General features: G+C 49.0%; 15 protein-coding genes across 15 annotated transcripts; 8 read left to right on the forward strand and 7 right to left on the reverse strand.

Moving 5' to 3' along the window:
* Positions 1–112: 112 nt before the first annotated feature.
* Positions 113–664, forward strand: IMP3 (snoRNA-binding rRNA-processing protein IMP3; the record flags this gene model as incomplete). The annotated part of the gene is made up of 1 exon (XM_022608028.1): positions 113–664. The coding sequence occupies one exon, from the start codon at positions 113–115 to the stop codon at positions 662–664; it is 552 nt and encodes a 183-aa protein (XP_022464565.1).
* A 99-nt stretch (positions 665–763) lies between these two features.
* Positions 764–2,590, reverse strand: SKG6 (Skg6p; the record flags this gene model as incomplete). Its single annotated transcript, XM_022608029.1, has 1 exon — positions 764–2,590. The coding sequence occupies one exon, from the start codon at positions 2,588–2,590 to the stop codon at positions 764–766; it is 1,827 nt and encodes a 608-aa protein (XP_022464566.1).
* A 170-nt stretch (positions 2,591–2,760) lies between these two features.
* Positions 2,761–4,173, forward strand: PEX28 (Pex28p; the record flags this gene model as incomplete). The annotated part of the gene is made up of 1 exon (XM_022608031.1): positions 2,761–4,173. The coding sequence occupies one exon, from the start codon at positions 2,761–2,763 to the stop codon at positions 4,171–4,173; it is 1,413 nt and encodes a 470-aa protein (XP_022464567.1).
* A 58-nt stretch (positions 4,174–4,231) lies between these two features.
* On the reverse strand, positions 4,232–5,830 carry MTC6 (Mtc6p; the record flags this gene model as incomplete). Its single annotated transcript, XM_022608032.1, has 1 exon — positions 4,232–5,830. One exon carries the CDS (start codon positions 5,828–5,830, stop codon positions 4,232–4,234), a length of 1,599 nt encoding a protein of 532 aa, XP_022464568.1.
* Positions 5,831–6,267: 437 nt separating this feature from the next.
* On the forward strand, positions 6,268–6,573 carry SPO12 (Spo12p; the record flags this gene model as incomplete). The annotated part of the gene is made up of 1 exon (XM_022608033.1): positions 6,268–6,573. One exon carries the CDS (start codon positions 6,268–6,270, stop codon positions 6,571–6,573), a length of 306 nt encoding a protein of 101 aa, XP_022464569.1.
* On the reverse strand, positions 6,562–7,119 carry SPO16 (Spo16p; the record flags this gene model as incomplete). Its single annotated transcript, XM_022608034.1, has 1 exon — positions 6,562–7,119. The coding sequence occupies one exon, from the start codon at positions 7,117–7,119 to the stop codon at positions 6,562–6,564; it is 558 nt and encodes a 185-aa protein (XP_022464570.1).
* Positions 7,120–7,638: 519 nt separating this feature from the next.
* RTT107 (Rtt107p) lies at positions 7,639–10,584 on the forward strand (the record flags this gene model as incomplete). Its single annotated transcript, XM_022608035.1, has 1 exon — positions 7,639–10,584. One exon carries the CDS (start codon positions 7,639–7,641, stop codon positions 10,582–10,584), a length of 2,946 nt encoding a protein of 981 aa, XP_022464571.1.
* Positions 10,585–11,024: 440 nt separating this feature from the next.
* Positions 11,025–11,558, forward strand: KNAG0E00580 (uncharacterized protein; the record flags this gene model as incomplete). Its single annotated transcript, XM_022608036.1, has 1 exon — positions 11,025–11,558. One exon carries the CDS (start codon positions 11,025–11,027, stop codon positions 11,556–11,558), a length of 534 nt encoding a protein of 177 aa, XP_022464572.1.
* Positions 11,559–11,855: 297 nt separating this feature from the next.
* TDA11 (Tda11p) lies at positions 11,856–13,442 on the forward strand (the record flags this gene model as incomplete). Its single annotated transcript, XM_022608037.1, has 1 exon — positions 11,856–13,442. One exon carries the CDS (start codon positions 11,856–11,858, stop codon positions 13,440–13,442), a length of 1,587 nt encoding a protein of 528 aa, XP_022464573.1.
* A 105-nt stretch (positions 13,443–13,547) lies between these two features.
* KNAG0E00600 (uncharacterized protein) lies at positions 13,548–14,489 on the reverse strand (the record flags this gene model as incomplete). The annotated part of the gene is made up of 1 exon (XM_022608038.1): positions 13,548–14,489. One exon carries the CDS (start codon positions 14,487–14,489, stop codon positions 13,548–13,550), a length of 942 nt encoding a protein of 313 aa, XP_022464574.1.
* A 30-nt stretch (positions 14,490–14,519) lies between these two features.
* KNAG0E00610 (uncharacterized protein) lies at positions 14,520–16,334 on the reverse strand (the record flags this gene model as incomplete). The annotated part of the gene is made up of 1 exon (XM_022608039.1): positions 14,520–16,334. The coding sequence occupies one exon, from the start codon at positions 16,332–16,334 to the stop codon at positions 14,520–14,522; it is 1,815 nt and encodes a 604-aa protein (XP_022464575.1).
* Positions 16,335–16,809: 475 nt separating this feature from the next.
* On the forward strand, positions 16,810–17,190 carry MPC2 (mitochondrial pyruvate carrier; the record flags this gene model as incomplete). The annotated part of the gene is made up of 1 exon (XM_022608040.1): positions 16,810–17,190. One exon carries the CDS (start codon positions 16,810–16,812, stop codon positions 17,188–17,190), a length of 381 nt encoding a protein of 126 aa, XP_022464576.1.
* A 206-nt stretch (positions 17,191–17,396) lies between these two features.
* Positions 17,397–19,304, reverse strand: BRF1 (transcription factor TFIIIB subunit BRF1; the record flags this gene model as incomplete). Its single annotated transcript, XM_022608042.1, has 1 exon — positions 17,397–19,304. The coding sequence occupies one exon, from the start codon at positions 19,302–19,304 to the stop codon at positions 17,397–17,399; it is 1,908 nt and encodes a 635-aa protein (XP_022464577.1).
* A 314-nt stretch (positions 19,305–19,618) lies between these two features.
* Positions 19,619–20,368, forward strand: SOL3 (6-phosphogluconolactonase SOL3; the record flags this gene model as incomplete). Its single annotated transcript, XM_022608043.1, has 1 exon — positions 19,619–20,368. One exon carries the CDS (start codon positions 19,619–19,621, stop codon positions 20,366–20,368), a length of 750 nt encoding a protein of 249 aa, XP_022464578.1.
* Positions 20,369–20,399: 31 nt separating this feature from the next.
* DNA2 (bifunctional ATP-dependent DNA helicase/ssDNA endodeoxyribonuclease DNA2) lies at positions 20,400–25,016 on the reverse strand (the record flags this gene model as incomplete). The annotated part of the gene is made up of 1 exon (XM_022608044.1): positions 20,400–25,016. The coding sequence occupies one exon, from the start codon at positions 25,014–25,016 to the stop codon at positions 20,400–20,402; it is 4,617 nt and encodes a 1,538-aa protein (XP_022464579.1).
* Positions 25,017–25,102: the final 86 nt, after the last annotated feature.

Genomic DNA, 25,102 nt, shown 5'->3' on the forward strand with positions numbered 1-25,102 from the left:
TCTTCTTCAAAATCTGCAAATTTTTAAAAGAAGTTCAAAAGAACTGCGATGAGCAAGAGCATCGGTTGGTAAAAGAAAGGTTCATAGCAGTCTGAACCTGATCCCGAGTACGATGCCTCGTAAGTTGAAACACCATGAGCAGCGGCTGCTGAAGAAAGTGGACTTCTTGCAGTGGAAGCAGGATCAGCAGCACCGGGACGGGGAGGTGATGAGGCGGTACCACGTCGAGGACAGAGAGGATTACCATCGATACAACCGTCTCTGCGGGGACGTGAGGCGTCTCGCGCACCGTCTGTCGCTGCTGCCACCGGGGGACCCCTTCCGTCGGGACAGGGAGTCCCGTTTGTTGGAGAAGTTGCACAGGATGGGCGTGTTGCCCGCGGCGGGCAAAGTGTCTGACTTGGAGAGGAAAGTCACGGTCAGTGCGTTCTGTAGGAGACGGCTCCCCGTGGTGATGCACAGGCTCAGGATGGCCCCGACGGTCGGGGACGCAGTGAAGTTTGTAGAGCAGGGGCATGTCCGTGTCGGACCACATTTGATCACAGACCCGGCGTACCTCGTCACAAGGAACATGGAGGACTACGTCACTTGGACGGATGGGTCCAAGATTAAACGCACTGCGCTCAAGTACCGTAACGCCATCGACGACTTCGATCTGGAGTAGGTCGGAGAATGGATATGGTAAGGCAGTGGAATATGTATCATACGTAATAACTAAGGTCCGAGTGAACCGCTTCAATTGAACACGAGCCCCGATGCTCAATCATCTCACTGTGTAGTTATCCGACCCACCGAGCTGCCGCCGCAAGTCCTCCTGCGACCCGCTATGCGGCAGAATATCGCCCAGTCCCCGTGGCTGCACCATATCAGCGTCCGAGAGCAACGCACTGACACGCACACCGGAGGCAGGGTCCTCTGCAACAGCGGGAGCCAAATGTTGCAAGGACCCAGCGGGGCGATACCCTTGCTGCCGTTGCAATTCTGCAGGATTCGTCATCACGATGCTCTCGCGCAGATGATGCGGTGCGGGCCCCGCGGCTCGTGTCGTCCCCGTAGCTGTCGTACCACCGCTGGCGAGACTTGCTCCACTGGACGCACCAAGGCCCATAGCGGGGCGCAATGGGAGCCCCCATTGCTGCTGTTGTCCATTTGCAGTGTAAAACATCTCAGGGTGGTCCGTTGGGTTGAACGCAGTACCGTTGAACGTCCCGGGGGGGATCATCTGCTGTGTGGCACCTGCGGCAAAGTGTTTGGCACCTTTGCGGAATGCAGTGAGAGATTGCGACGTGTCCGACCGAGGCAAGTTAGAGGGCATTGGAAGTTCGCCAATCGTCTCCAGCGTCTGAGGGTGCCCGGGGAATTGGCCAGCGTACTGCCCAAGGTATTGGCCGGCGTATTGGCCGGCGTATTGATCAGGGAACTGTACTGGGTACTGTACTGGGTACTGTACTGGGTACTGTCCTGTATATTGCTCCGGGTACTGCCCTTGGTATTGTCCCATGTATTGATCTGGATACGCTGTCTGGTACTGCCCCTGGTAGTTCAACCCATCTTGTAAGCCATTCGGTGTCTGATACACGGTCCCGACCCCGCCCCCCGTTGGTGCAGTCACTGCTGGTGCCGGTTCTTGGAGAGGGAACTCGCTGTAAACAGAGGACGCAATCCTGTGCGATGCACGGTCTCTCGGTTGTTCGTCCACGGCAAGTGTGTCCCCCAAATGCGTTTGTTCTGGTTCTCGTTCTGGTTCTCGTTCAGGATCTCGTTCAGCTTCCACCGTCTCCTCTGGTTTCCTCTTGACGGTGCCGTTCCTGTCGAGGTACACTTGGTATATACTCTTCATGCGCCGGATGTTCTCCTCCTCTGGCGAGAGCGTCTCTGACGCGACAAAACTTTCGTCGTCGCGAGCAGGCTCATCCTCCTCCACAGCCGCGGGCTCCTCTTGGAATTGAACCCCATTTGGCGCCGCAAGCGGGATAGACCGCGTCTCCACGTCCGAGACGTCTAGTGTACTGTTCACCGCGGAACTGGACAGCAACCGCAGAGTTGACGACCCACCGTGGGGCAAACGCGGTCTCCCCTGCTGCTGCTGCTGCTGGCCAACATACTCATACCTGCCCAATCCATCGTCGTGGACACGCTTAGCAAAGTCCCTCAGGGACTCAGAGTCGCTCTCATCGGGCAATTGGAACGGATCAACAGCCCTCGTGGGCGGCGCCCACTTCTCCTGCATCCCGGTACTGTTCGAACTGACACCAGAGGACGTATACGGTGATGGTGCATGAACAGGCTGCGTTGCCCAATTGTGTAATCCAGCCTTGGTGCTTGCCCCATGCCCTCCGGGCAAGTACTCCGTGTCCCCCTCGAAGTCCGGGTCGTTATCCTCCTCAAGCTCCCTCCTGGACCGCCTGTACACGACGTACAGTATCCCACAGAACACAATGATCACAACAGCAACTGGTACAGCGACGGCAACACCTACAGTCACCGCAGTCGCGTGAGAGTTATCCGTCGGCAAATCACAATTCTTCTTCCCCGTGCAGTCAACGCGTCGGGAAAGTCTCCCCACGGAACCCATATCAGCAACACGCATCCCAGCAATGATCAAAAGTCACGTATGGAGCTCTGTAGAAGGTACTACAGCAGGATCCAAGAAGTTGAACTGCTCATCGAGTTCAAATTCGAATTCGAACCGAAAACTCCAAAAGTTTTGACGCGTCAAAGACGAAGACGTCGAAGACCTCAAGGGCGAAGAGAGGTGGTATGCCGTCGCAGTGGAGGCAGTACGTGCTGCGCGGGTCTGAGCGGTTGATCGCGGAGACTACGAGGGACGAGCTTGTGCGGCATGTCGCTGGGTCGCTCGTGGACGTGTCCGTAAAGCAGTGGGCGAGCGGGTGGGGGCGGACGTCAGGAGACCAGGAAGACCAGCAAGGAGACCATCAGGGTCCTGGCCAGGACCCTGATGGTTCCGCTGGTCCCGCCAGCTCCACTGCCCCTCCACTATTAGATATCCTTCTCGATAGACTTATCGCACGGATGGTCCCGCGGGAGTTGCCCGAGAGGGAGAAGCTTGTTGAGTCCGTGTCCCCTGGGGGTCCCGATTCCCCAGCGATCAGTGCCTCAGTGTTGGCCTCAAACATGAAGCGGATGGGGAAGCAAATGGAGCATTTGTTTGCCGCGCAGGACCGGCTCGTGCGTGTGCTCACGTGGCGCAACGAGACGGGTACGCTCGTCCTCTTGCTCGCCTTGACAGTGTTCTGCTACAACCCGATGTACCTCGTGCTTCTTCCCCTGCTGGCGCTGCTCTTCGGTGTCGTTGTCCCCGCGTATAGGGAGCGGCACCCACGGGAACTGCATGTGGTACCTTCTCGGGCACAGGGCCGCACACTCGGTAAATCGCTACTCAAAAGGGTCGCAAGGGCAAGCTGCGGGTCTGCAGTGCACAGGAAGACCGTAGAGGAGGCGCTCCTCGAGGATAACGCGAACCTTCAATTGCTCGTGAACCTCAGAGATTTCCAGAACATGGGAACCACCACGCTACGACTTACGGATGCAATCAACCACTTCCTCACTGTGACCTGTGCGTTCCATGACGAGAGACGTACGACTTTGTTCTTTGCCGGCGGGATCACCTCTTACATCATTCTCCAACTCGCGTCGAAGTACGTCAACTGGAGTCTCCTCGTCAGCGCGGCCCTATGGACCCTCATGCTCGCGACACACCCGAGGGTCAGACCGCGACTCCACAACGCAATGAAAAGAATCCACCACCACCCGTCACAAACCAACACCGAGGGATCCCCCGGTGCTGGACTACACGATGTGGTCGTCGATGACCAACCGGTCACGGGGCACGTAGAGATATTCGCCATATACAGGGAGGCACTCGTCCCTGGGAGTTATAAGTTCTTCCTGTGGTCTCCAAACGTGTTCGACCCACAGGACGAGTGCCGAAGGGCACAGCAGGCCCCACCCGGTGTCAGAGAGCTCGAGGACGTTCTGCCGCCGGACGGCTGGACGTTTGACGCGAACTCCACCTGGGTGCTCGACCGCGACGTCGCACGGTGGTCTAGCGAGAAGTCGCTCCAGTTGCAATTGGACGACGAAGCGTTCCTCAGGGACACGGTGTTCAAAAGGCAACGGTTCACCCGCAGAGTCATCAGATTGGTCGAGTGATCAGATGCAAGATTAATAATAGGTAGGTAGTATTACACACATACGTAACATGAATTCATCACGATGGTACGCCCTCGAACTCCGATTTGGAGATTTGGTTCACGACACGTCGCCAGTTCTTCCTGTTGTCATGGATTGGCACGCTCACCACAGTTAGATACAGGACAACGAGCAGGAGGCACGCGGAGACGGCCACGACGGGGACCAGCGACGCCACGAAACTCCGCTTGGAGACGGCGTTCTCGTAGGGGCACATCGCGTACAGTCCCCCCACGACCCAGCAGTTGCTCACAGATATCGAGTTCAAATTGACCCACAACTCCAAGTTATCCGTCACATTGCTCAGGTGCAACAGTAAAGACCTCTCCTCCAGCGGGGTCTGTGGAAGAGAGAAATTGTACCCGGGTCGGCACAGAGGATCTTTGAAGTTCTCGTAATCGAAGTACGATTCTCTGTCGTCCGCCACGTCCCAAAGGTATTGGTCTTCCTCGCTACGACACAGCCCCAATTTCGAATTGAAACAGTTCCCCACAGCCCAAGATATCGACTGGTTCTCTGCAGTGTACCGTATCAGGGCACAGTTGTAAGCCTGCATGGAGTCCTTACCCATTAAAAGCCGAGAATTCGACAACCTTGGCTCGCCATCCCCCCACGTCCATATGAGACTGTGATGCAAAAGATCGACAACGTTCGTGATCGATGTTATGTTGTAATCGTTTGCGATGAGAGGGTTCAGCCCACAGCCTATGTACTGCTCTATGTCGTCTGGGGTGAAGGGGGCGTCCAAAAACCTCCACGATACAGCAGCGGTCTCCTCTATCTCTTCCACCGAGGAGGGGCATGAGAGAGAACTGTTCGTACTATCGTAATGGAAAGTCCCAGGTGGAAAAATGTATGAACTGTCCGTGTAGTTCAAGATATTGGTAAGTTCAGTGACAATCAATCGCTTCCTCTTGTCGAACAAGAAATTCTGCACCGTAGGCCATTGCACAGACGAGTTGTTCGTCACAGTGTCGTTGATCATTGTGACTTGGTCCTTCCTCAGATCCGCGGGCGCGTAAATGAAATGCGAGCCAATGTACTTGTCGAACACGTAGGTCAGATTCATGTTTGAATCGTGCGTCGAAGCCATCCAATTCTTCCACAGAGTCCCGTTGTTCGGGCCCGTCTCAAAATTTATTAGCAGTAAAAGGATGTTGGCGGATAGATCGTCGTGGCTTTGTACAATAAACGTCTCCAAAGTTTGCAAGAATGCCTGCAACGAGAGCGGCGTATCCTTTATAATCCAGCTGTTGACCCCAAGTTCCACGTCCAAAACAAAGGACTGTACCCCGGAGTTCAACAGGGACGAGAAAGTATCCAACAGTACGGACCCATTGAGACTTTGCGGAGTGTTGTAATAGGAGTTCTCGATATCGCTTGCGTTGTTGAACAGCACTTTACCCAAATTCACACCGACGTACGGTATCTGGTCCACGGTCACGTTCCGCATCAGGTCACGCTGCGACCGCATCGCCGTCTGCTGCTGGACGTATATCTGCGGCCACGAGTTCTGCGTCAACGCCGAGGACTGCTGCGCACCGCATACATGAGAGACACATCCACTGATCAGCAGGACGCAGAGCAGCTTTATCCAGTAAACCCTGGGAACAAACATAGCCCTTGGGAAATTCTAAGCGATTGTAGAGGTGGTAAAATGGCACCAAAGTTTAGCATGCAAGCAAAGTGCGCTCTCTCTGGATCCAACAGTACTCCTCATCAACTGGTGAACGCATCGCGCTGTCTCTTCTGCATCAGGACCAGCAAGTGAGTACCAAGCCCTAAATTAGGATTTAGGGCTTGAAAAAGGTGTCCGAATTCGATAAAACTTCCCAATCCGGTAATTTAACAACACACTGTGCCCTTTTGGGAAAGAGTGGGCTCAATCGGGAAATAGTGCAATATGGAGCACCGAGGAGTGGGTACCAGAGCAGAGTATAGTTGGACCGTCAGTAGAGTTGTAGTCGGAGGTGTGTGTGTGTCTGTGTTGCTAGTGGGGATAGGTAGACGCGCACGGATTAGCAGAAAAACAGGTGTTAATTCCTGTGGTAGGCGATGGCAGAGATAGGAGACAGCGGGATTTCAGGGCACGAGAAGGGCGGTTCGTTATCAAGCAAAGTGGAAACCACGAGGCCGCTGTACCGTTCCGTATTCCACAATAGTACAGTTGCTGCTGCCAAAGTTGTGGGGCACAAACAGGGGAAACGGTTTGTCTCGCCGACGGACCGGTTAATGTCCCCCTGTTCGAAGAAGTTGAACCAGTACAAGCAGAAAGTAATGCTCACCAAATCGAAGCCAACGAAATTGCAATTCAACACAAAGGAGGGGTCAGATAAAGAGCCCAGCTCGTTAAGTAAATAGGTGTCTAATCAAATCCTCTAACGATACGTAACTCGCTAGTAAATTCTCGATCTCTGCGTCGTCCGATACTCCTGCCATCTGGAAAAGTGTCATGAGGATTGTTTTCACGGCATAATCCTCATCCACGGTCAGGTCGGACTCTGGTGTTTCCTCCGTGAGGAGATCTACTTGCCATGAGAGTAACGCTTTGTTGTTCTGGGAGAATCGTTGTCTGTTCTGAGTGGTCCGTTGAGTGACGAAGACTTTACTGGAGGTTTCCCGTCCAAACTGGAGAAATGCGCACGACAGTAACTGTTCCCAATAGCATAGTGGGTAAACGAGTGTGTCTATCTCCAGATTCACTCCAGCAACGGTGCTAGACATGATTTCCCCTTGCAATTTTTGAAGCAACTGCTCCAGCTTTGAGATAATCAGAGAGTCACGGCGGTCAATTTGGTTATCACCGGTTATCCCGTCTACATCCTCCCAAAGCCGTTTTCGACTGATAGAGACAACCAAGATACGGTTTCTGCCACAGGTAAATGTTCGTCTTTGTGTGATCTCCATTGCCTTCTTCGTTATATAGAGATCCCTTCGGCGGTTACTGAGCTTTATATAAAACAATATAATCACCGTATATATATACGGTGATTATATTGTTTTATTTGTTGTTTGAGCAAGATGGCGCTGTGACATCGGATTGAGCTGCACATAGGTTTTGGTTTACTCCACCGAGATCTTGGGGAGTATACGAGTATATATTTGCTGCGGCGTGCTAGTATACCGAGAAATAAGTTGTGGAGGGGTCGTTTTAAACAAGCCACGGACCTAGAAAAGACTGTCCAGTCACAAAAAAGAATGATGCATTGATAAGAGCGTCTGTATTGTGTGATGCGTTTATTGGTGTTAGACGAGCCCTCTGCCCAGCTCCGACAGCGATGTACCGTTTTGTAGTGACACTAGCTCACTGACGCGTCTTTTATTGAACATAAAAAATAACGTGAAAGATAAAGGCAATGGCCCTGATGTAAACAATGTACAAGTGCTGTGAGCAAACAGGTACCCGGCACTCCCACGGATTGGTCAATGAATTCAGAGACGTTTAAGCATCTCAACATTTTGGTCATTGATACCGCTGGCTCTGGAAACGGTGAACGAGTGAAGAAATTGCTGCAAGAGAATGGTGTCAACAACTGCTATACATGGAGATCAAATGGTTCCAGCACCACTGGAGACTCGGCTAAGCAGTTTTTCAAGACGGAATGGGGCAGTAAAGATCTACATTTTGTCGTGAGTGACACTACAAATTTCCCCTTTTATAGGTGCGCTGCATTCGACTATATGATACCCGTGGTGACACCAGATTGGGTCAGACATTCTTTGAACAGCAAGAAACTGGCAAAGACTGTCCTGTACTCTCCTGACGCGCGGCACTTCCTCAAGGACTCCGTAATCTGTCTACCGAGGAAGAATTTTAAATACACAGAGTACCTGTTATATTCTGAATTGATCATTTGCATGGGGGGCAGTCACTCAGAGGTTCTGAGTAGCAAAACGACACATTACATATGCAAGACTAAAGATGACCCTATAATGAGCAAAATTGCGGACTACATCAACAGTAAGCCAGACGAGAGGAAAAAATGGAACTTCAAAGTTGTCTACCCGATGTGGATCATCCATTGTTTCAAAAAGGGCCAGTTGGTTGACAACATTAGTAACATCTCCTGTATCAACGCCAACGAACACTACGATGAAGATGAGAGGTGCCAGGACATATGGGATGAAGTCCTGGGCATCCCGTTCCAAGAACCAAAGCGATTTTTACAAGGTCATGAATTCATCATCGACATTGATCTAGCCCTGGCTAGAGGACCGTACACTTTCCTTTTACAGTACGTAGAAAACTGTTCTGGCAGTATAAAGCACCATTTGAATTCCGACGAAATCACAAGCAACGTCACTGCGGATTGTTTTATTGCACAGTCCGAAAAGACTTCAGAGTGTCAAACTAGCAGACGGACCACGCTGATGTGTGGTAACCTGATATGGTTGTTTAATATGTGGTCCTTGGACTCGTTTACTCTACCAAGCAGTAAGATAATTTGGGGTCCGTTGAAACAAAGTGTTGTCAGATCCGACGAGCTGATATTATCGTTCACGAACTATTTTGGATTACAAAGGTCCTATATTCAAAGGATAACGGAACGATTGGGCGGAGTCAGCACCACTTCCTTAACGAAAAGAAATACACATTTAGTGTCGCGGATGGCGATAGGCAAGAAGTTTGAACTGGCCAAACAGTGGGGCGGGCAACGTTGTAGAGTCGTCAACCATTTGTGGTTGGAGGAATGCTATAGACAGAAAAGAATAATGGATACTGAGGATCCCAGGTTCCAGAATTTCGAGGTTGGTAAAATGGGGTTGGATTTTAGTCTGGGCCAAATGAGTGATGCCACGGAAAACAAGGATATCGTACTACAGTTGCAGGATAGTGACAATGAGAGTCTACTAAACTGGAATGAAAGCGATAGCACAGCGAGTACAACAATACCTTCCCCAGTCAAGGAGACTTCACGGGGTGTCGATTTGGGAACAGACGCTGTAACAATGAGGAATATAGATGAGGACGACTTAGGAACCGCATCACCGGAGGAACTGGAAGTCGGTACCGCAAAACCGAATCCAACCACAAATATACCAGACGATCATAATGAGGGCACTGAAGATGTACCCGTCCATGGCGATGTTGTTGAGGAACATGTACCCGCTAGTATCCTACCAAATTACGCTGAAGATGGTGAGTTTGAGACTGCTCCTGACAAGTACGCTGATCTTTTCAGCAATTTATCACAAACTTCAGATGATCGTATGGGAGGTGTTGAGCAGGCGAAACCAAAGACTGAAGAGTTGACCACACCGATTGCCTCTAGACAAACTTTTGTGAAAAATACTGTACACGACCCTACCGGGGGGACACCAACTGCCTCCAAAAAAACATATGTCAAGACCACGACACAAGACCCTAATGCGGATACGCCTATAACACCACCAACAGAACCCGCTCTCTCTGGTGTAGGAAGACGACAAGCGCGTGCTGAAGCAGAGAAGCGGTTGCATACGGATATCGAGGCTCTTAACGCGTTCCAAAAAAATTCCAAGAGAAAGAGGATAGGTGATCTACTACCGGAGGAGATTGAGCAGTTGGAGTCTGTGAAAAGGGTCAACAATGAAGCGAGGGATATAGTTTGCCAACTCAATAAGGACAGCACAGTAGAGAGTGAAACTTTTTTGAAAACCGTCAGGCATACGTACAGTATCGTTGCATACATCACTGGTTGTTTGGACGATATGACGGCCTTGGACAAGGCGATTCTGAAGCTTGTTGGGATAAAAATAGTGAAGCATGAGAACGAGCATGTGCGGCACTTGAACTGTATTGTTGCACCCAAAGTGATGCGGACTGCCAAATTCTTGATCAGTTTGAGCTTCAAACCGTTGAAATACGTCTTGCTACCACAATTTATAAGTGATGTGCTGAATGCGGTATCCAGGGGGGCATCTTTCCCACTGGACTTCGAACGGTACGTGATTCCGGGGTTTGACATGACACTAGTGGACAGGACATCCTTGCCCACTGCAGTGTTTGAAAGGGCGCATATCACACACGTCAACGTCATGGGGGACATCAGGGGCGGGTTCGATGTAATATCGCATATCCTCCAAAAGCACGGGGTCCAAGACATTCACAAATTGAGGTCGTTACCAGATGATACTTTGGTCGCGAACAACCATCACCGCAGAAGCAAGACCATCGTCTCCGGTAAGAAAACGATACACACGCCACCGCTTTGTGTCGTCATGGGCGCGAAGAAGTCGCAGGTGGCCAAGTTGAAGAAACTGTGGACGCAGTCCAACGATTCCAACACGGAGGGACTTTTTGTCATCTCGTGGGACTGGTGTGTCGACACACTGTTCCGTATGGACGTGGACTACAGCAAATCGGAGCACGTACTTTTCAGTTCGTTATAGACAGCTATGCTAATATGAATATGTAAAGTGTTGCAAACATTCCGTGTACTTACAGAATGCTCGCAACAGTGGCGTATACAAACTCGTTATCGCCCGCCCAGCAATACCGTCTGTAACAACCCACCCCACGGTCACCCACAACCACCGCAGCACCAAGCGCGGCTACACGACCAACGGCCGGCTTAACTCCCTTCGACTGTCTCACAATCCCACCAACAGACATGCTAACGCTATGTATAAAGCTATACACGTATCTGAGGTACCGTACCGTCCAAGTTAACTGTCGATATGAGATGCTGTGACGGTTCGGTTCCCTTTATACTGCTCGATTCTGAGAAGAGGGGAAGGGTATCATGCGGCGCTATCATATTGCTGGATTCACGCTTTAGCGCCAAGATCCAACACCGAAGACGAGGGACCCTTCAAGACAGCTCTCGAGGATGCAAGAGCTGTTGCTTGTAGGGTCCCTCGACGGCAGTGTACTAGAGCAGCTTGGAATGATGGAGTCTCAGTTGAATGGTGATGGTCCCCAGGATGCTTTTGAAGTGGTGCTGGTGAGCGAGTTTGCGGACAAGTACGGTGTCTCGGACGCCGCGAGGCGGCGGTTCGGGGTGTGCAACCCTTCAGTGGAGAGAATCACGGAGGGGGAGTTCCGGCAGTGGGAAAGGCTGTTTAAGCGCGTGGTGCCACCGGTACCGCTGGCCAGAATGGGACCACCCTCATCCGTCGGTGTTGCTGTCTCTCAGGACCTGGAGGGCGATACGTTCCGGCCTCTGCTAAGCGCTTCGAGTGACCGAAGGCCCATTTCGGCAGCCAGGTATGTACTGTGCTCTGAGGACACGCATGTGCAAGGGCAGAGTGTCCCCTGCTACATTTTGGAGACGTCGCCGGCGCTGGAACCGCAGGGCGGTCCAGTGCAAGACAAGAGAAGCAGTCCGCCCGCGTCTTTCTTGCTCTACACGAGCGACACTTAGCTACTGGGAAAGAAGATTGGCTACTGTACTAGTGGTTTTTGCACAGGCGGTACGTACTAAGAAGGTTGCTACATCCAAGTGGTGTACTCAACTGTTACGGATGTGCATCGCCGCTCCTTTAAAGTGAAAAAAGTTGATATTAAGGCTTACGAAGAAAGGCCAAGATATCCATGTGACAAGGGTTCACGGTGTTTGCTGATCATTGTGGTAGGTGGTACAGGTCAATTTGGTTGAATCATAGTGTGGTGGTAGGGGTGTAGCTAGGATTTCTTGGAAGAAACGTACAGAAACCTGAATATGTTGGATAAATTTGATGCATTCATACAGGAAACAGATAGGCAGCTGGATGTAGACACGAGTACTCGGTCGCCCAGTTTGATGGGAAGGCGAGCCACATCTGCAGAACTTAAGGGCGGAATGGCGAATGGTACGGGCCTAGCGATATTTGGTCCCGGTGATGGTGACGTACAGACAAATTCAAAGTCGTCGACTCATGGGAACCCGAAGTCCCAAACAAGATACATTAGAAACCTGAATAATACAGGTAGCCATCCCATTGCACAACAACAGCAGCAGCAGCAACGTCAGCTGGTACATACAAGGGTGGAAAACATACAGGACCAGCCATTGGTAGTCGAACCGCAGGAGAAAGGCGGGGCTGAACTCGCTGAGGCACATATACCGACTTCGCCAAGTGCGCACAGGACGTATCTGCGATTGCGCGGGAAATCGCAGTTGAAATCTGCTGTAGTTAATAAGAGACGGTCGTTGATTCAGCCTATAATACCGCATATCGAGCCGGTACCGCAGGAGGCTATCACACATCAGGGGACAAACGTACACGGTGTTCAGGATCCGTCTTTGACTACCAATGCCCACAGCACTTCTATGGCCGGTTCAGAGAACGCGTTCCACTCAAGGACGAGCTCCTCAAGCTCCTTAATGTTAAACACAACCGATCAAACCAACAACCTATTGAAAACTTTGGCTAATAAAGAATTGGAACTGTTTGACAGTAAACGGAAAATTGAGGATTTGAAGAGACAGTTGGCAAACTGCGAGAAAACATACCAGCAGCAATCGAAGGATCTGCAACTGCTGAAGGAGAAAGTCTCGAAACGTATCAATACAACTAATGAACAATTGGAGAAACTCTCGTCGCAGTCTGCCATCACTCCTGAGAGAAACTTATCGCCACAACCACAGAAACAAAAACCCATGGCGAACTCGGCATCCCCGATAGCGAGAAGAGTGCATAAGATGGAGGACTCGCCGAAGTTAGGGGAAGCGAACTCTGCCGCTGATGATTTTCAAGATATTGCGAAAGTGGGGTCATTTTCTCCCAGGATTAAACCCGAGGAGGTTTCTAAGTTGACAAGCTCTGATCGCAACAGTGTGGAGAGAGATAGTACTCTCTGGACCAAGCCACTGGCCATTTTGAACCAGTTTGACCAGATCCTGCAAAACGAACTGGAGAAATCTCTAAACTGGGATCACGATCCGGAGAGTTCAGAAACCCGTTTTATCGGAGGGATGAAGGCCAGCAGGGAAGGTAATTTTGATGACAGTCCCGTATCGGATAATGCATCATCCAATTCATCGTCTGACAAAGAAGGTAGGAACAGGCAGAGTGTCACCTCATCCATATGGAATTTTGTCAGCGATATGAAAACGGGGTTGTTGGGTATCGTGGAGGAGCCTTCTAAACCTGGAGAATCGGGGGCGAACAGCCCCTCTTCACCCGGAATAAAGGCTTTCAAAACTACAAAGAAGCACAGTGATCAAGACGTTGCTCATTCAACAGCTGTCGAGACGAATGGTAGTAAATCACAGAATAAGGCCAAATTTGATAGCAGCGCTGTCGAAATGTCAAGTTACATTTGAAGCTTTTGAGTAAACACCTGTGTCGAAAGCTGTTTGTGAATATTTAAACCCCTAATTGATCATATCTAGTACGTACATGTAAACGGTGAAACAATCTGCATTTTACTATACCTCGTCGACTTCGATAAAATCAGGCCCTATTGCACTGCCATCGTCCTTGGATATCAACTGTTTTTTATCCGGTTCAATGTCCACAGAACCTTGCTCAACTTTCCTCATTAACTGAATAAACTTAGAACTTGCGAGCGTCGGGTGTGCAGATTCCTCACTAAAGGAAACTATCTGTCTTGCCGTATCGCGAAACTCAACGGTTTCCTCCCTCATTATCCCCGGTGTACCAGAAGAGCCGCGCAACTGCTGCTCTAGGGCTTCGAACTCTTTATCCAACTCCTCTGAATCTAAGGTATTACAAGTAGTGACCGGTTCCATAGAATGCATCGCGTAACTGTGTGTTGGTGCATACATCGGGTAAGTCCTTTCCTCAAACCCAATATCAACGTTTCCAAAGTTGTACTGAGACAGTGGGGGTTGTCCCCTGGGGTGCCATGCCCTCTCTACTTTATTCCCATCATTCACGTTCAACTGTGCAAACTGGTCCACCCAGCCTTCAGATCTTGTCACCTCTGCACCCGGATACAACTGCGGCGTATCTTTTATAGGTGCAGGGGGTCCCTCTAAATGGTCCACTCTCCCAAAACCACGAGTTAGAAACTGATGTTCTCTGTTGGTGTTATTTGGCCCTAAACGACCCATCTGGTCCCTTCCCCTTGGCCTACCATCAGCAGCACTTTTCAAAATTGTGTCAACGGTTGACAACTCCTTCAACGGATTAACTGAACAGTCCATTGTACTGTCTCTATTTGTTGGTATACGGGTCCCAGGAGTGGCCGAACAGCGGTTCCAAAGGTGTTGGGCCTCGTATCCCACCACTAAATATTCGCCCTTTTTATTCGGCATCGTCCAAAAAACAGAGTGCGGCGCTATCAGATGTTGGGCGAGAGTAATAAAGACGTACAATAGTAGTTTATAACTACAACGATATACCATTATAATACATTTAGAGTTCTACAATTACTTTTATATGTCGATTAAGTTCATGGAAAACTGCTGCTGCTGTTGTTGAGGTTGTTGTTGGGCTGGTAGCATCTGGGGTTGACCTTGGAAGAAATTTTGCTGCTGCTGCTGTGGGAAGGTATTTGCATTGAATGGAACGTTCTGTGACATCTCTTGGCCGGTGGCCTGAGAGAAAGTGTTTGCATTTTGGAGGTTGAATTGCGAGGTCTGCTGTACTTGTGGTTGTGGAATGCCCATAGGGAATGTATTTGAGTTTTGAAACACTTGTTGATTGGGCGTTTGGTATTGCAGTTGATGTGCAGTGCCCAGCGAGAACGGGTTGTTTGTAGCTGACTGTGCTGGAGCCTGTTGCTGCGCGTAGTTGTTACCCGTTGACTGCTGTGGTTGAGTAACGGAGAACGGGTTCATATCGTGTCTTGCTGGTTCTGTCGACTGTGCGTTGTTCAATGCAAATGGGTTATTTGAGCCTGTGGGCAATGGTGCAAGGGTAGGCTGCTGCGACATTGTAGGTTGTGTTATCTGACCGCCAGTCGTGCTGCTGGCAAAGCCGCTGTTGAATGTATCCATCGGGTTTGTAGCTTGAGGAGCTTGCTGTGGCAGTTGCTGCTGGTTCATCAATGGTGCCATGGCCTGTCCTGTATATTGCGCAACTGGTGTAAACGCGGGCGTTGTGGCAAACTGGTGTATCTGAGGTGGTTGCTGCTGCGACACAAAGGTCGTCGTTGCAGCTGAATGGTGGGTTGCCCCCTGTGCCATAAACGGGTTATTTGTTATTTGAGCTGCCACGTTCTGCGGTGCTGAGAACGGATTGTACACTTCTTGAGGTTGTTGCGGTGGTGGTAAGAAAGTTGCTGTTGCCGAGGGCGACATGACCACATGTTGTTCTCTGAGTTGTTCCTCCAGCAGTCTCTTCTGTTGTCTAATCTCCTCCAGTCTCTGCTGTGCCAGGTTTTTCGTCGGTGAAGAATCTGATGGCGGATAGTTTGAGTCGTTGCTGAAGGTGTTATGTGTCTTATCGTCCTCTAGGAGATGTTCCTCCAGCGAGCTCACCAGTTTTGTCGTTATATGTTTGATCACTGGTATCCGCATCCCGATCTGTTTCCCCGCCTTCAAGTATTTGACTACGTTCTCCGTGAGGTCGACGAATCTTTTGTACATTTGCAGCGTCCTGTCTGCGTTCGTGTGCGACAGCTCGAAAAATGCCTCCAACAGCGTAATAATACCCTCGTTCAGTGCGTTGTACAGCGGCAGCAAGTCGTACACGAGTAACTTGAACCCGTACAGGAGCAGTTCGTTAGACAGATCGAACTGCGAGTACCTATTCTTGATCAGAGCGGCAACTTGCTCCTCGAGCGAATCCACATGGGCCAGTGCGCGTGTAACAGACGTAGCGTCGTCCGAGTTGATCGAGATCTTCAAAGATTTGTAGTCCTTCCCCACGTAGTCCACGTGCAACTCGCCGTACTCCCTCGCGCGCACCTTTAAGTAGTTAGCGTACCGTTCCAGCAGCCGCACGTCGTTCGAGTTCCCCCTGTGGCTGAGCACAACGTCCCCAAGCCTGAAGAAGTCCAGATGGTCCGCGAAATACTCGAGCACGATTTGCTCATCGCCCTCCCTAAACATGAGATGGCACACAAGCAGACTCTTGTACACGACCGTCCAGGCAGAGTCGCCGACCCGTGTCCGCAGCGCGCCCACAATCTCGCGGAAATCGTCCCGCTGCGCGGTCCCTAGCAGAATCGGGTCGACGTACTTCGCCTTGGGCGGCGCCATCTTGATCTTCGTCGCCCCTTTCACCAGCTTCACGTACGTTGTCATCGAGTATCAACTCAAAAAAGTGTCCAAAAAAAGCAGAAAAAAGAGAGGAATAGACAGCTAACCTCCCCCCGTCTAGTAACCAACTCAATCACTCACCAAACTCCGTGACAACCCTCCTAACCTCGGCCAACATGGTCCAAACCGCAACTTCCAAGAAACGGCCCAAAAATCGCACAGAAAAACCTCGAAATATTCGAAAAGTGAAGAATCACTTTTCACGAAATGAAAAAAAATTATCATCAAAATTCAATGCTCAACGCCTCTGTGACTCAGTTTCGAAGTAGACACAAGTCTGGGCTCCACAACACCAAGAAGGTTCTATCAGCCCGGTTGCCACTGTCCGAACGCGCCAATTTGCATCTCCTGCCGTGTACGCATTATCCACCAGAAAAGGATCCATACACAGAGGAGCATACAGTAACCGCGCCACACGTTTCGTTCATTTGTAATCCGAGCCAAAGTATCCCCCCCCGCTATGTCGAGCATAAATTTTGCATTCAAGAGATTCATGAAGAGCCCCACGGGTCCAAAGACCGTGCATTTCTGGGCCCCCACTTTGAAATGGGGGCTTGTGATTGCCGGTCTTTCGGATTTGACGAGACCCGTTGAGAAGGTGTCAGGGGCACAGAGTCTGTCGCTGCTGGCCACCGCAGCCATCTGGACGAGGTGGTCTTTCGTGATCAAGCCCAAGAACTACCTGCTGGCATCGGTCAATTCCGTGCTGGGCCTCACCGCAGCGTACCACATTGTACGGATCGGTGTACACAGAGTTAAAAATGGTGACACCGTGTCGCAGGCATGCCGCTACATCGTCAATGGACCTGAACGCCACGAATTGAAGGAAACGGCAGCTTAAGGTGCAGCTGTTTGCCGCATGCACAGCAACGTTACTTCTTGGTGTGTGTGGGGTTTTATATATGTAAGTATGTATATGCCACCGCCGTTACTGTATATATTCCGCAGGATGGGAAAGTATTAGAAGAGTCCTTTAAGTTCAAAAGAATATTCATGCATGTGTATGTATGTGCGTGCCGTTGTAACTCGTGTAGAGGAGCCGCACCGTCACCTCTTGAAGAGGTTATCGATCGCATTGTAGTTGATCTTCTTCGAGAAACTCGCCTTTTGCAACATGTTCTTGACACTGTCAGCGGCAGTGGCGTCTCCGCTCTCCTCAGCAAGCTTCAGCGCCTCTTGCATCTCGGACTTCCGGATCAGCGCGTCCATTGCCCCGACAGAGCTCGTCGTGTCCACCTCGATCTTCACGAGTTTCCGCTTCCGGCCCTTCGTGCCATTGCGCTTCCGCTTCGTCGACGTGTTCCCCGCGATCATGTCCGCCTCTTCCTTCAACCGTTTCTCCTCCTGTTCGAGCAAGTACTCCTCGTTGATACCAACCCATATCCTCTCCTTGAGGGACGCAGCCTCCTCGTCTAGAAGCAGCGTCTCAATTTCCTCGTCGTCCACATCGGCCAAATCCTCCTCGTCATCCTTGATCTTCCCTAAGAAATCGTTGGTCTTGGGAAGCAAATGGAGATTTAGCGGCCTGTATGGGTCCTTCTCTAGCGAGTAACCGTCAATGGAATCCTGGAATTTGCCGTGTGACGTCACGTCCCCCTCCCGCTCGTTCTCCTCTTCCGAGGACGATTCTGAATCAGAGGACAACTCATTCTCGTACTTTTCAGTTTGCACTTTGAGTTGCACCATCTCCATGATCTTCTTCTTATTGATCCTTTTACTTCTGCGGAGTTGTGGCCCTGCGTCCGCGTCTTGGTCTGATTTGTCGCTCTCATCACCGGTATTCTTGTCTGCACCCCCGCCCTTTTCCTCCTCTTTCCTCTTCTTCGTCTCTACCTCCGCTCTGTGGATATCCTCATCGTCAATCCCATGAGTGGCCTTTATTCTTTTAAACACTTTCTCCCTCTTCTTTGAGAACTCGTTCAAATAGAATAGAACCTCTCGAGAGGATAACTCTTGAGCGCTCATCACTTGGGACAAGATGGGGTCCCTCTTCAGTGCCTCCTCGCTCGTCTCTGTCAGTTCGTTCTGCCTGATCGCCTCCTTGATTTTCTTCTCGTTCTTACGGTTCCTGGCAAACGACGGTGGTCTGGCAGCTTGGTCCGCTGTCGCTGGATCCTCTCTAAATTCTTTGACGGACAGCTTACCTGCACCAGTCGCCTTAAACTCGTTTAACCGTTCTTGTAAAGTATCCTCTGCTACATGCGAAACGGACACGATCTCCGTGTGCGTCCTCCGCAGGTTGTTCATCCTACAAGCTAGTAAAACACATGCACCTGCGATCCCCGCAGGGCGCCTCCCCTCAAACATCCAATCGTCGGACATCCTTTGAGCGAGTTTGACCGCATCCTTGACGACTTTAATCTTTTTGTCTCCAAGGTCCAACTTCTCCGCGAAATGCTGGATGAACAACGATGGATCTGCCATGGGCAGTTTCGTGATATGCAACCGCTTGACCATCTTCAAGAAAGTGGCCCCTATAGAGTAGACGCTGACTTGTAACCGGGACGAGAAATCAATGAGCATGTGATGCGTCTTCTCCTTCCTGCAAGCGACGTACAGACACGCGGCTATCACGTTCTGCGACCGCCGACCCTGCACGAAGTTGTACGACAGCGCAAGCTTGTACCACTGGAACGCCGCGTCTGTGATGTAATCCGGGATCGAGAGCGCATGCGACACGGCGCGGAGTTTCCGCCGCGCGTTGTTCAGAGTCGCCTCGCGCGAGTCCAGCGCGCTGGACCCGCCGTGCGACATGAACGACGCGTGCGACTGCCCGGCAGATATGAAGGACCCTTGCACCATCGCGGCCCCAGAACTGGTCTCCCCAAACGTCACCTCGGACACAATCGGGTTATCCTCAGAAACAACCCCACAGTTCTGGCACACCAAATCATTGTTTGCGTTCGAAAGATCGCGCACGAACTCCGTTTTCTTACAGTTTTTACACACAGGCATCTTCCAAACACCCACAGAACTGTATCTCGACCGGCAATACCCCTCTGACCCTCGTACTGTGGCCCAATGTCCCCCAAGTTCGCCATCACAAGCAGCTTTGTTTACTCATCGCGACTCAAAATTAAAATTTCTTATACCATTTAAAGATTCCGGGTAACACGCAGGGGATGCCCCTATACATTATGTAAAGCGTATTATATAAAGGAGTTGGTTTCCAGGTACCGAGTACCGTCTTGGTTACCATCCTGCTGGGCTTCTGTGTTCTTGTGAAGGTCGCTAGGTTCTCCGTGTTTGCTAGAAAGTACGTGAGAAAGATGGTTAACGTAGTTGTTTGTGCTGCTTCCGATAATTTGCCCGAGAAAGTAGGGGAGTACGTTCTGCGCAAGCAGGACGAGGCTCTGGCCCGCGGGTCCGTGTTCAATTTGGCGATCAGCGGCGGGTCCCTCGTCAATGTGCTGAAGACGGCGCTGATTGACGACAAGAAGGTCGCGGACAAAGTCCAGTGGTCCAAATGGAGAGTGTATTTCGTCGACGAGAGAATCGTCAGCTTGACGCACCCGGACAGCAACTACGGTGCGTTCAAGGAGGCCGTGCTCGACCATTTGCCCTCTGGTGTGCAGGTTCAAGTGTTTCCCATTAACGCTTCGCTGGCGGGGAAAGGTCCCGAGGCCTACGAACAGGTCGCGAAGGAGTACGAGGAAATCCTCCCAAAGAAATTGGACACTCTTCTGTTAGGGTGTGGCCCAGACGGGCACACTTGCTCGCTGTTCCCAGACGCGGAACACGCGTACCTCGTCGCTGAGAGACAGAAGAGAGTCATCTGGTGCCACGACTCCCCCAAGCCTCCTAGCGACAGAGTCACCATCACCATCCCCGTCATGGATGCCGCTGGAGACATCGCGTTCGTTGCCACGGGCAGCTCGAAACAGCCAGTGATGCACCAGATTTTTGACAAGAAGGACACAAAATTGCCCACCGCACTGGTCAACAAGTTGTTCGGCGGGAAAGTTACTTGGTTCGTCGACGACCAAGCGTTCACAAAGGTGGAAACGAAAACTTTCTGAGAGACACACTTCCCCTATATATAACGTATCTCTATGTATTTGATGAATATGCAAAGTCGTACATGCTTAGCGCGTCAGAGGGTAAGCGGTGCACCCAACAGTTCTCCTCAATGAACTTCATCAGCGGGTTGATCTCGCCAACAGAGTTAATAGTGGTTTTGGACCCGACAATGATTAACTTCGACTTGGCCCTTGTCATAGCAACGTTCACACGTCTCAATTCCCTGAGAAGAGACCCCCCGTTCAACTCGTCGTTACACCGAACCATCGATATAATAACACATTCTTTGTCCCTGCCTTGGAATTGGTCAGCAGTGAGGATCTCGAGCCCGTTGTTTTCGTAATCTGCAAGCTTTTCCTTTAGTAATCGCAATTGTGCACGATACAGTGACATTACGCCTACATCCTCGCATGACACGCCAACTTGAAACATCCCCTCGAGACATAGCTGAATCAGCACGGACTCGCCCAAGTTCGTGATATTGTCACCTTTAGCAACTTCGCTAATACCTGGACAGTTGTCGTAATCCAAGAATACAACTTTATTATCTGGATTCACTGCATCGCACAACCAATCTTGGGAAGTAGAGTCATTCGCTTTGATCCTGAACCCACCTATTATATCCCGGTAATTCTCAGCTACGGATAACGATTGTTGCTGAACAGTCTCGTTCGCACATTTCATTTTATCCTCATAAATCAGTAAATTCGATAGCTTGATGATGTCCTTGCACATCCTATATTGGAAAGTCAGTTCCACCATACTCTCAGGGTGGCGCTCGGAAAGAATCTTAAACAACGAATCCTCTAATCCTCCTAGCCTCGCGGCCTCGTTCCTGACTAATGGTGGGAGCTGGTAATGATCTCCAACAAGAATAAACTTTTCCCCGTAGCGTAGAGGTCCAAGCGCCACAGGTAGAGAGACTTGACTAGCTTCATCTAGGATCACGTAATCAAAATCTTTGGTCCTCAAGGAGAACAGAAAATCTTTGATGCCTAAACATGTAGTTGCCACGATCGACGCGCCATCGATTATATCTTTATAATCCTGAAACGTTTTCACGTTCTCATAATTGGGCAGGTAACACTGTGTTTTGGGGTTAATTTTGGAGTTGCTGCCCAACCTTATGATATTTAAATCTGTGTCTAGCAATTTCAACAAAATGTTATCCACTGCAGAATGTGTATAGGAAGTCAGCAGCACGCTCTTCCCATTGGCCGCAAATACCTTAATCATTTCAGAAATCACTGTCGTCTTACCGGTTCCGGGCATCCCAAGAATCAAACTATAATCTTTGCACCGAAACACGTGGTCTAAAGCTCTCTTCTGGTCCTCATTAAAATTGGACACTTTACGTTCATCGTAGTTAATTAAAAAGGGACGATCTGTAGGAATAAAGCGTGGTTTTCGGTCATCAAGTAGTAGCTGTCTCGTTTTAGAATCACCCCCATCAGATGCTTTCATGACTTTTGTCTTCTTGGTTTTTTCATCAGTGAGCACTCCGCCGGCAACAACTGGGGGCATGAATAGGTTCAAAACATTGTATCTCAACGTCGACATATCTTGTTGCATATTATTTTTGTCAATCCTGTAAGTCACGGTATTTTGACTTTGAATTAGCTTCTCTTCGTTAGTTTTCGGTATTAGTACACTCTCGATTTGCTCATAATTATTGCAAGTCTTTGAGTTTTTAGTGTAGTGAGTGTTGGTCAGCAGTTGGCGTTTCAGAGCTACAGTGATTGAGGTATCCGAAACATGCAAAACCTCTCCCTGAGAAAGAACGAAATGGCCAGACTCATCACTAACGAAAATATAATCTTTGGGGGCGATACGCGACGACGACATAGGAATAGTTGACGCCACTTCTGGATTCCGGACGAAAGTGTATAGAAAGGAATCCAGTAAAGATGGATTAGGTGCAAATTCACTAACAATTAAGTTTGATAAAGTCAATCCGTTTTGGGTTTCCCTGGTTCGACTATCTAGTCGAAAAAATTCCGAATTAGAGCATAGCACTGAAGATTCTTCCTTAAAAATCAAGTCGTTGTACTTCACAAAAAATTCACGATACGTCTGTATGTTGGAATTTAGGTATTCTGTAAGTATGAGGTACTCTTCTTGAGAGCTGTGGGTTTCTGGCGATGCTTCGGGTGTTAGAAGTCTAGATATAATAAAGGATTCGAGTTTGTTCGGGCAGACTTCACAATATGACGATTCTGATAAGTTGGGAAGATTGAGAGTTAGCAATTTAGTCGAAAAAACTTCTCTAGTACGGTACTTCAATTCGTGTGCCAACTTGTTTCTTGCCATCAAAATGTGTTTAATCGAATGCAGAATAAATGGAAATTTCATAATTGACGTTTCTCTCGTATAATAGAGCAGAAAATAATCTACTGGAATTTCGTATCTGTCCCTAAGTAATAAGGTATAAATTAAACCTTGGGCTTCATGAGCGACGCTTTTGAATTTACCTGTTTTTATTTCAAATGGGACTATTTGATGGCTGTTTGTCGCATGAGCAATTACGGTTGCGTCAATAAACCCTTTGATACCAAGCATCGGAGACCAAATATTTTCTTCAATATCAATTACGTTCGAGATAGAGAGCGGTTCGGTTCTTCTTGTACCAGAAATGGAAACATAGCAGCCATAATTATTTTCCTGGGTGAACTTGTTGACAATTTCAAGGATGTTTTTTACATGGGTGTCAATGATATCATTGCGAACCTGTTTAACATCCTCGTCGCAGATAATAATTGCAAATAAGTATAACTCTAGAATCTCGTCCAACTTCCTTTCTAAAATTTCTCTACTTACACTGGAGTGTGATAACTTATACTTCAGAGCGCTTTGAAGCAATTCATGTACAATGTTACCCACAGTCATAACAATGCTCGGTTCCCCGTGTGTGTTTTGAAAGAAGCATCCTATTAGTCCACTCCTGAGGCATCGGATACTGCCTCCAATGGCAGTAGCTGATAGCAAGATATCTGGGTTCAAAATCAATAAATTGTCATTGGAAAGCCCTGTCTTCGAATCTTTGTCATCAGAAAGTAAGCGTTTATTCGGAAAATTATTCCCTTCAATAACGTGAATGATATCCTCTTCCTCTATATCTAGATAAACCCACGGATGGCGCAAAATCACAGACTCTACTCGGCCATTGGTTCCTTTGCATGAAAGAACCTTTTGTTCTCCAAATTTAGGCAACTCCATTCTGGTTATTGCCGTCACAACTAAACGCACAACACCAGTCCTTTCCGTCGCACAACGTGCTAGTTTTTCGTATCTCTCGTCACAGCTCAAGTCGCTGTTTGGACCTTTTGTTATGATATTTCGTATTTCACGTTCACCATTATTTGCTTTTTTACTGTCACCAGAAGTTTGTCCATTTCTTTCTGTAAGGTTTTTTTTTAACAACTCGAAGAGCATGTCATCAGAATCACTAAATGAATCATTACTTTCTTCGGTATCTATTTTGGGTTGTATCAGTGGTGAGGATAGAAGCGATTTGATTTTTAGTGTATCAAATGAATTTTCAAGACAGCTGGCTTGAAGTTCATTCTTTTTAGGAGAAGATGGGTTCGGTTCTTGTTCCAATTGCAAGGCAGTGTTTTTACCTAGCTTTCGTATTTTTGATAAATCAGAATGTGTTGTCTTTACATCAAGAGATTCTTTCCTCTTAACGACTCCTGTGACAGTATTTTGTGTAGCTATTCTCAATATAGAATCATCGCCACTCTCATCAAATGGGTCTGAAGTGTCATTCATGTTTACAGTTGCTTTTGGTTCATTACCTTTGCCTGGGTCCTCGGAACTATTTTCCTGTCCAAAAGTGTTACTAGGTTGTGTCTTGTCAGTTTGTACGGGAGAAGATGGCAAATCATTAAACTTCAACTGATTTGTTTGCTTCTCCCTAGGATCGCACATCAAATGTTCTAAAATGTCATCGATTGCTCTTACTGAGCTCTTGTCGCCCGTGTTTTGATTTTCAGAGCGTGTTTCTGACTTCAATACACCTGCTGCATTATTAAATTCTCCATCATTATTCGACTTTTCCCCACACTGCGTGTTCTCAAAGCGTAATATGCTCTTCCAACGACTAGCAATCATGGGAGTTGATGACGGATTTTTCAAGTTATCATCCATTTTATCAGAATCATCCGATGAATCAATGTGGCTTGGTGTTATCTTGTCCGAAGATAGTTTATCATCCGGTGTGTAGTTCCATACAACTTCCTCAGTGGGGGCATTGGCACCACTCAAACTAGGCTTGGGGGAACCGTCTTTCGGTATATTTCTTTTAGTAATTGGCACGGTATTTCTCTCGACTACCTTCAAAGGTCCCAGTTTTTCCCCGTTATCAGATTTCAAATTGTTGACGTTTTGCCTCTTAGCGGTATTCCGTACCTGTGATACAGATATTGATCTAAGAACGTTTGTTTCATCGGCGGGTTTTGTCTCTATGTTGTTCATAGGAGCGAATTGGTATGACTTCTTCTTCTTCTTCTTCTTTGGTATGGATAATACCGTACTGGGTGCACCATTTCCTGTGGCGTTCTTTCCCATGTTATTCTTAGAATCGATGTGCGATGAGGCTCCAGTTGCTTCAAATCTCTCTCTTTTCCTGTCACCTTCCCTCACCATAGTTTGCTTGATTTCAGCTGTGAAAAAATGGGTGTGGTGTTCTCCTACCTCCCTTCTACACAAACAGATAACGCGACCAATGCGGA

The sequence above is a fragment of the Huiozyma naganishii genome, chromosome 5 (assembly GCF_000348985.1).
Source record: "Huiozyma naganishii CBS 8797 chromosome 5, complete genome".
NCBI classification, from domain to species: Eukaryota; Fungi; Ascomycota; class Saccharomycetes; order Saccharomycetales; family Saccharomycetaceae; genus Huiozyma; species Huiozyma naganishii.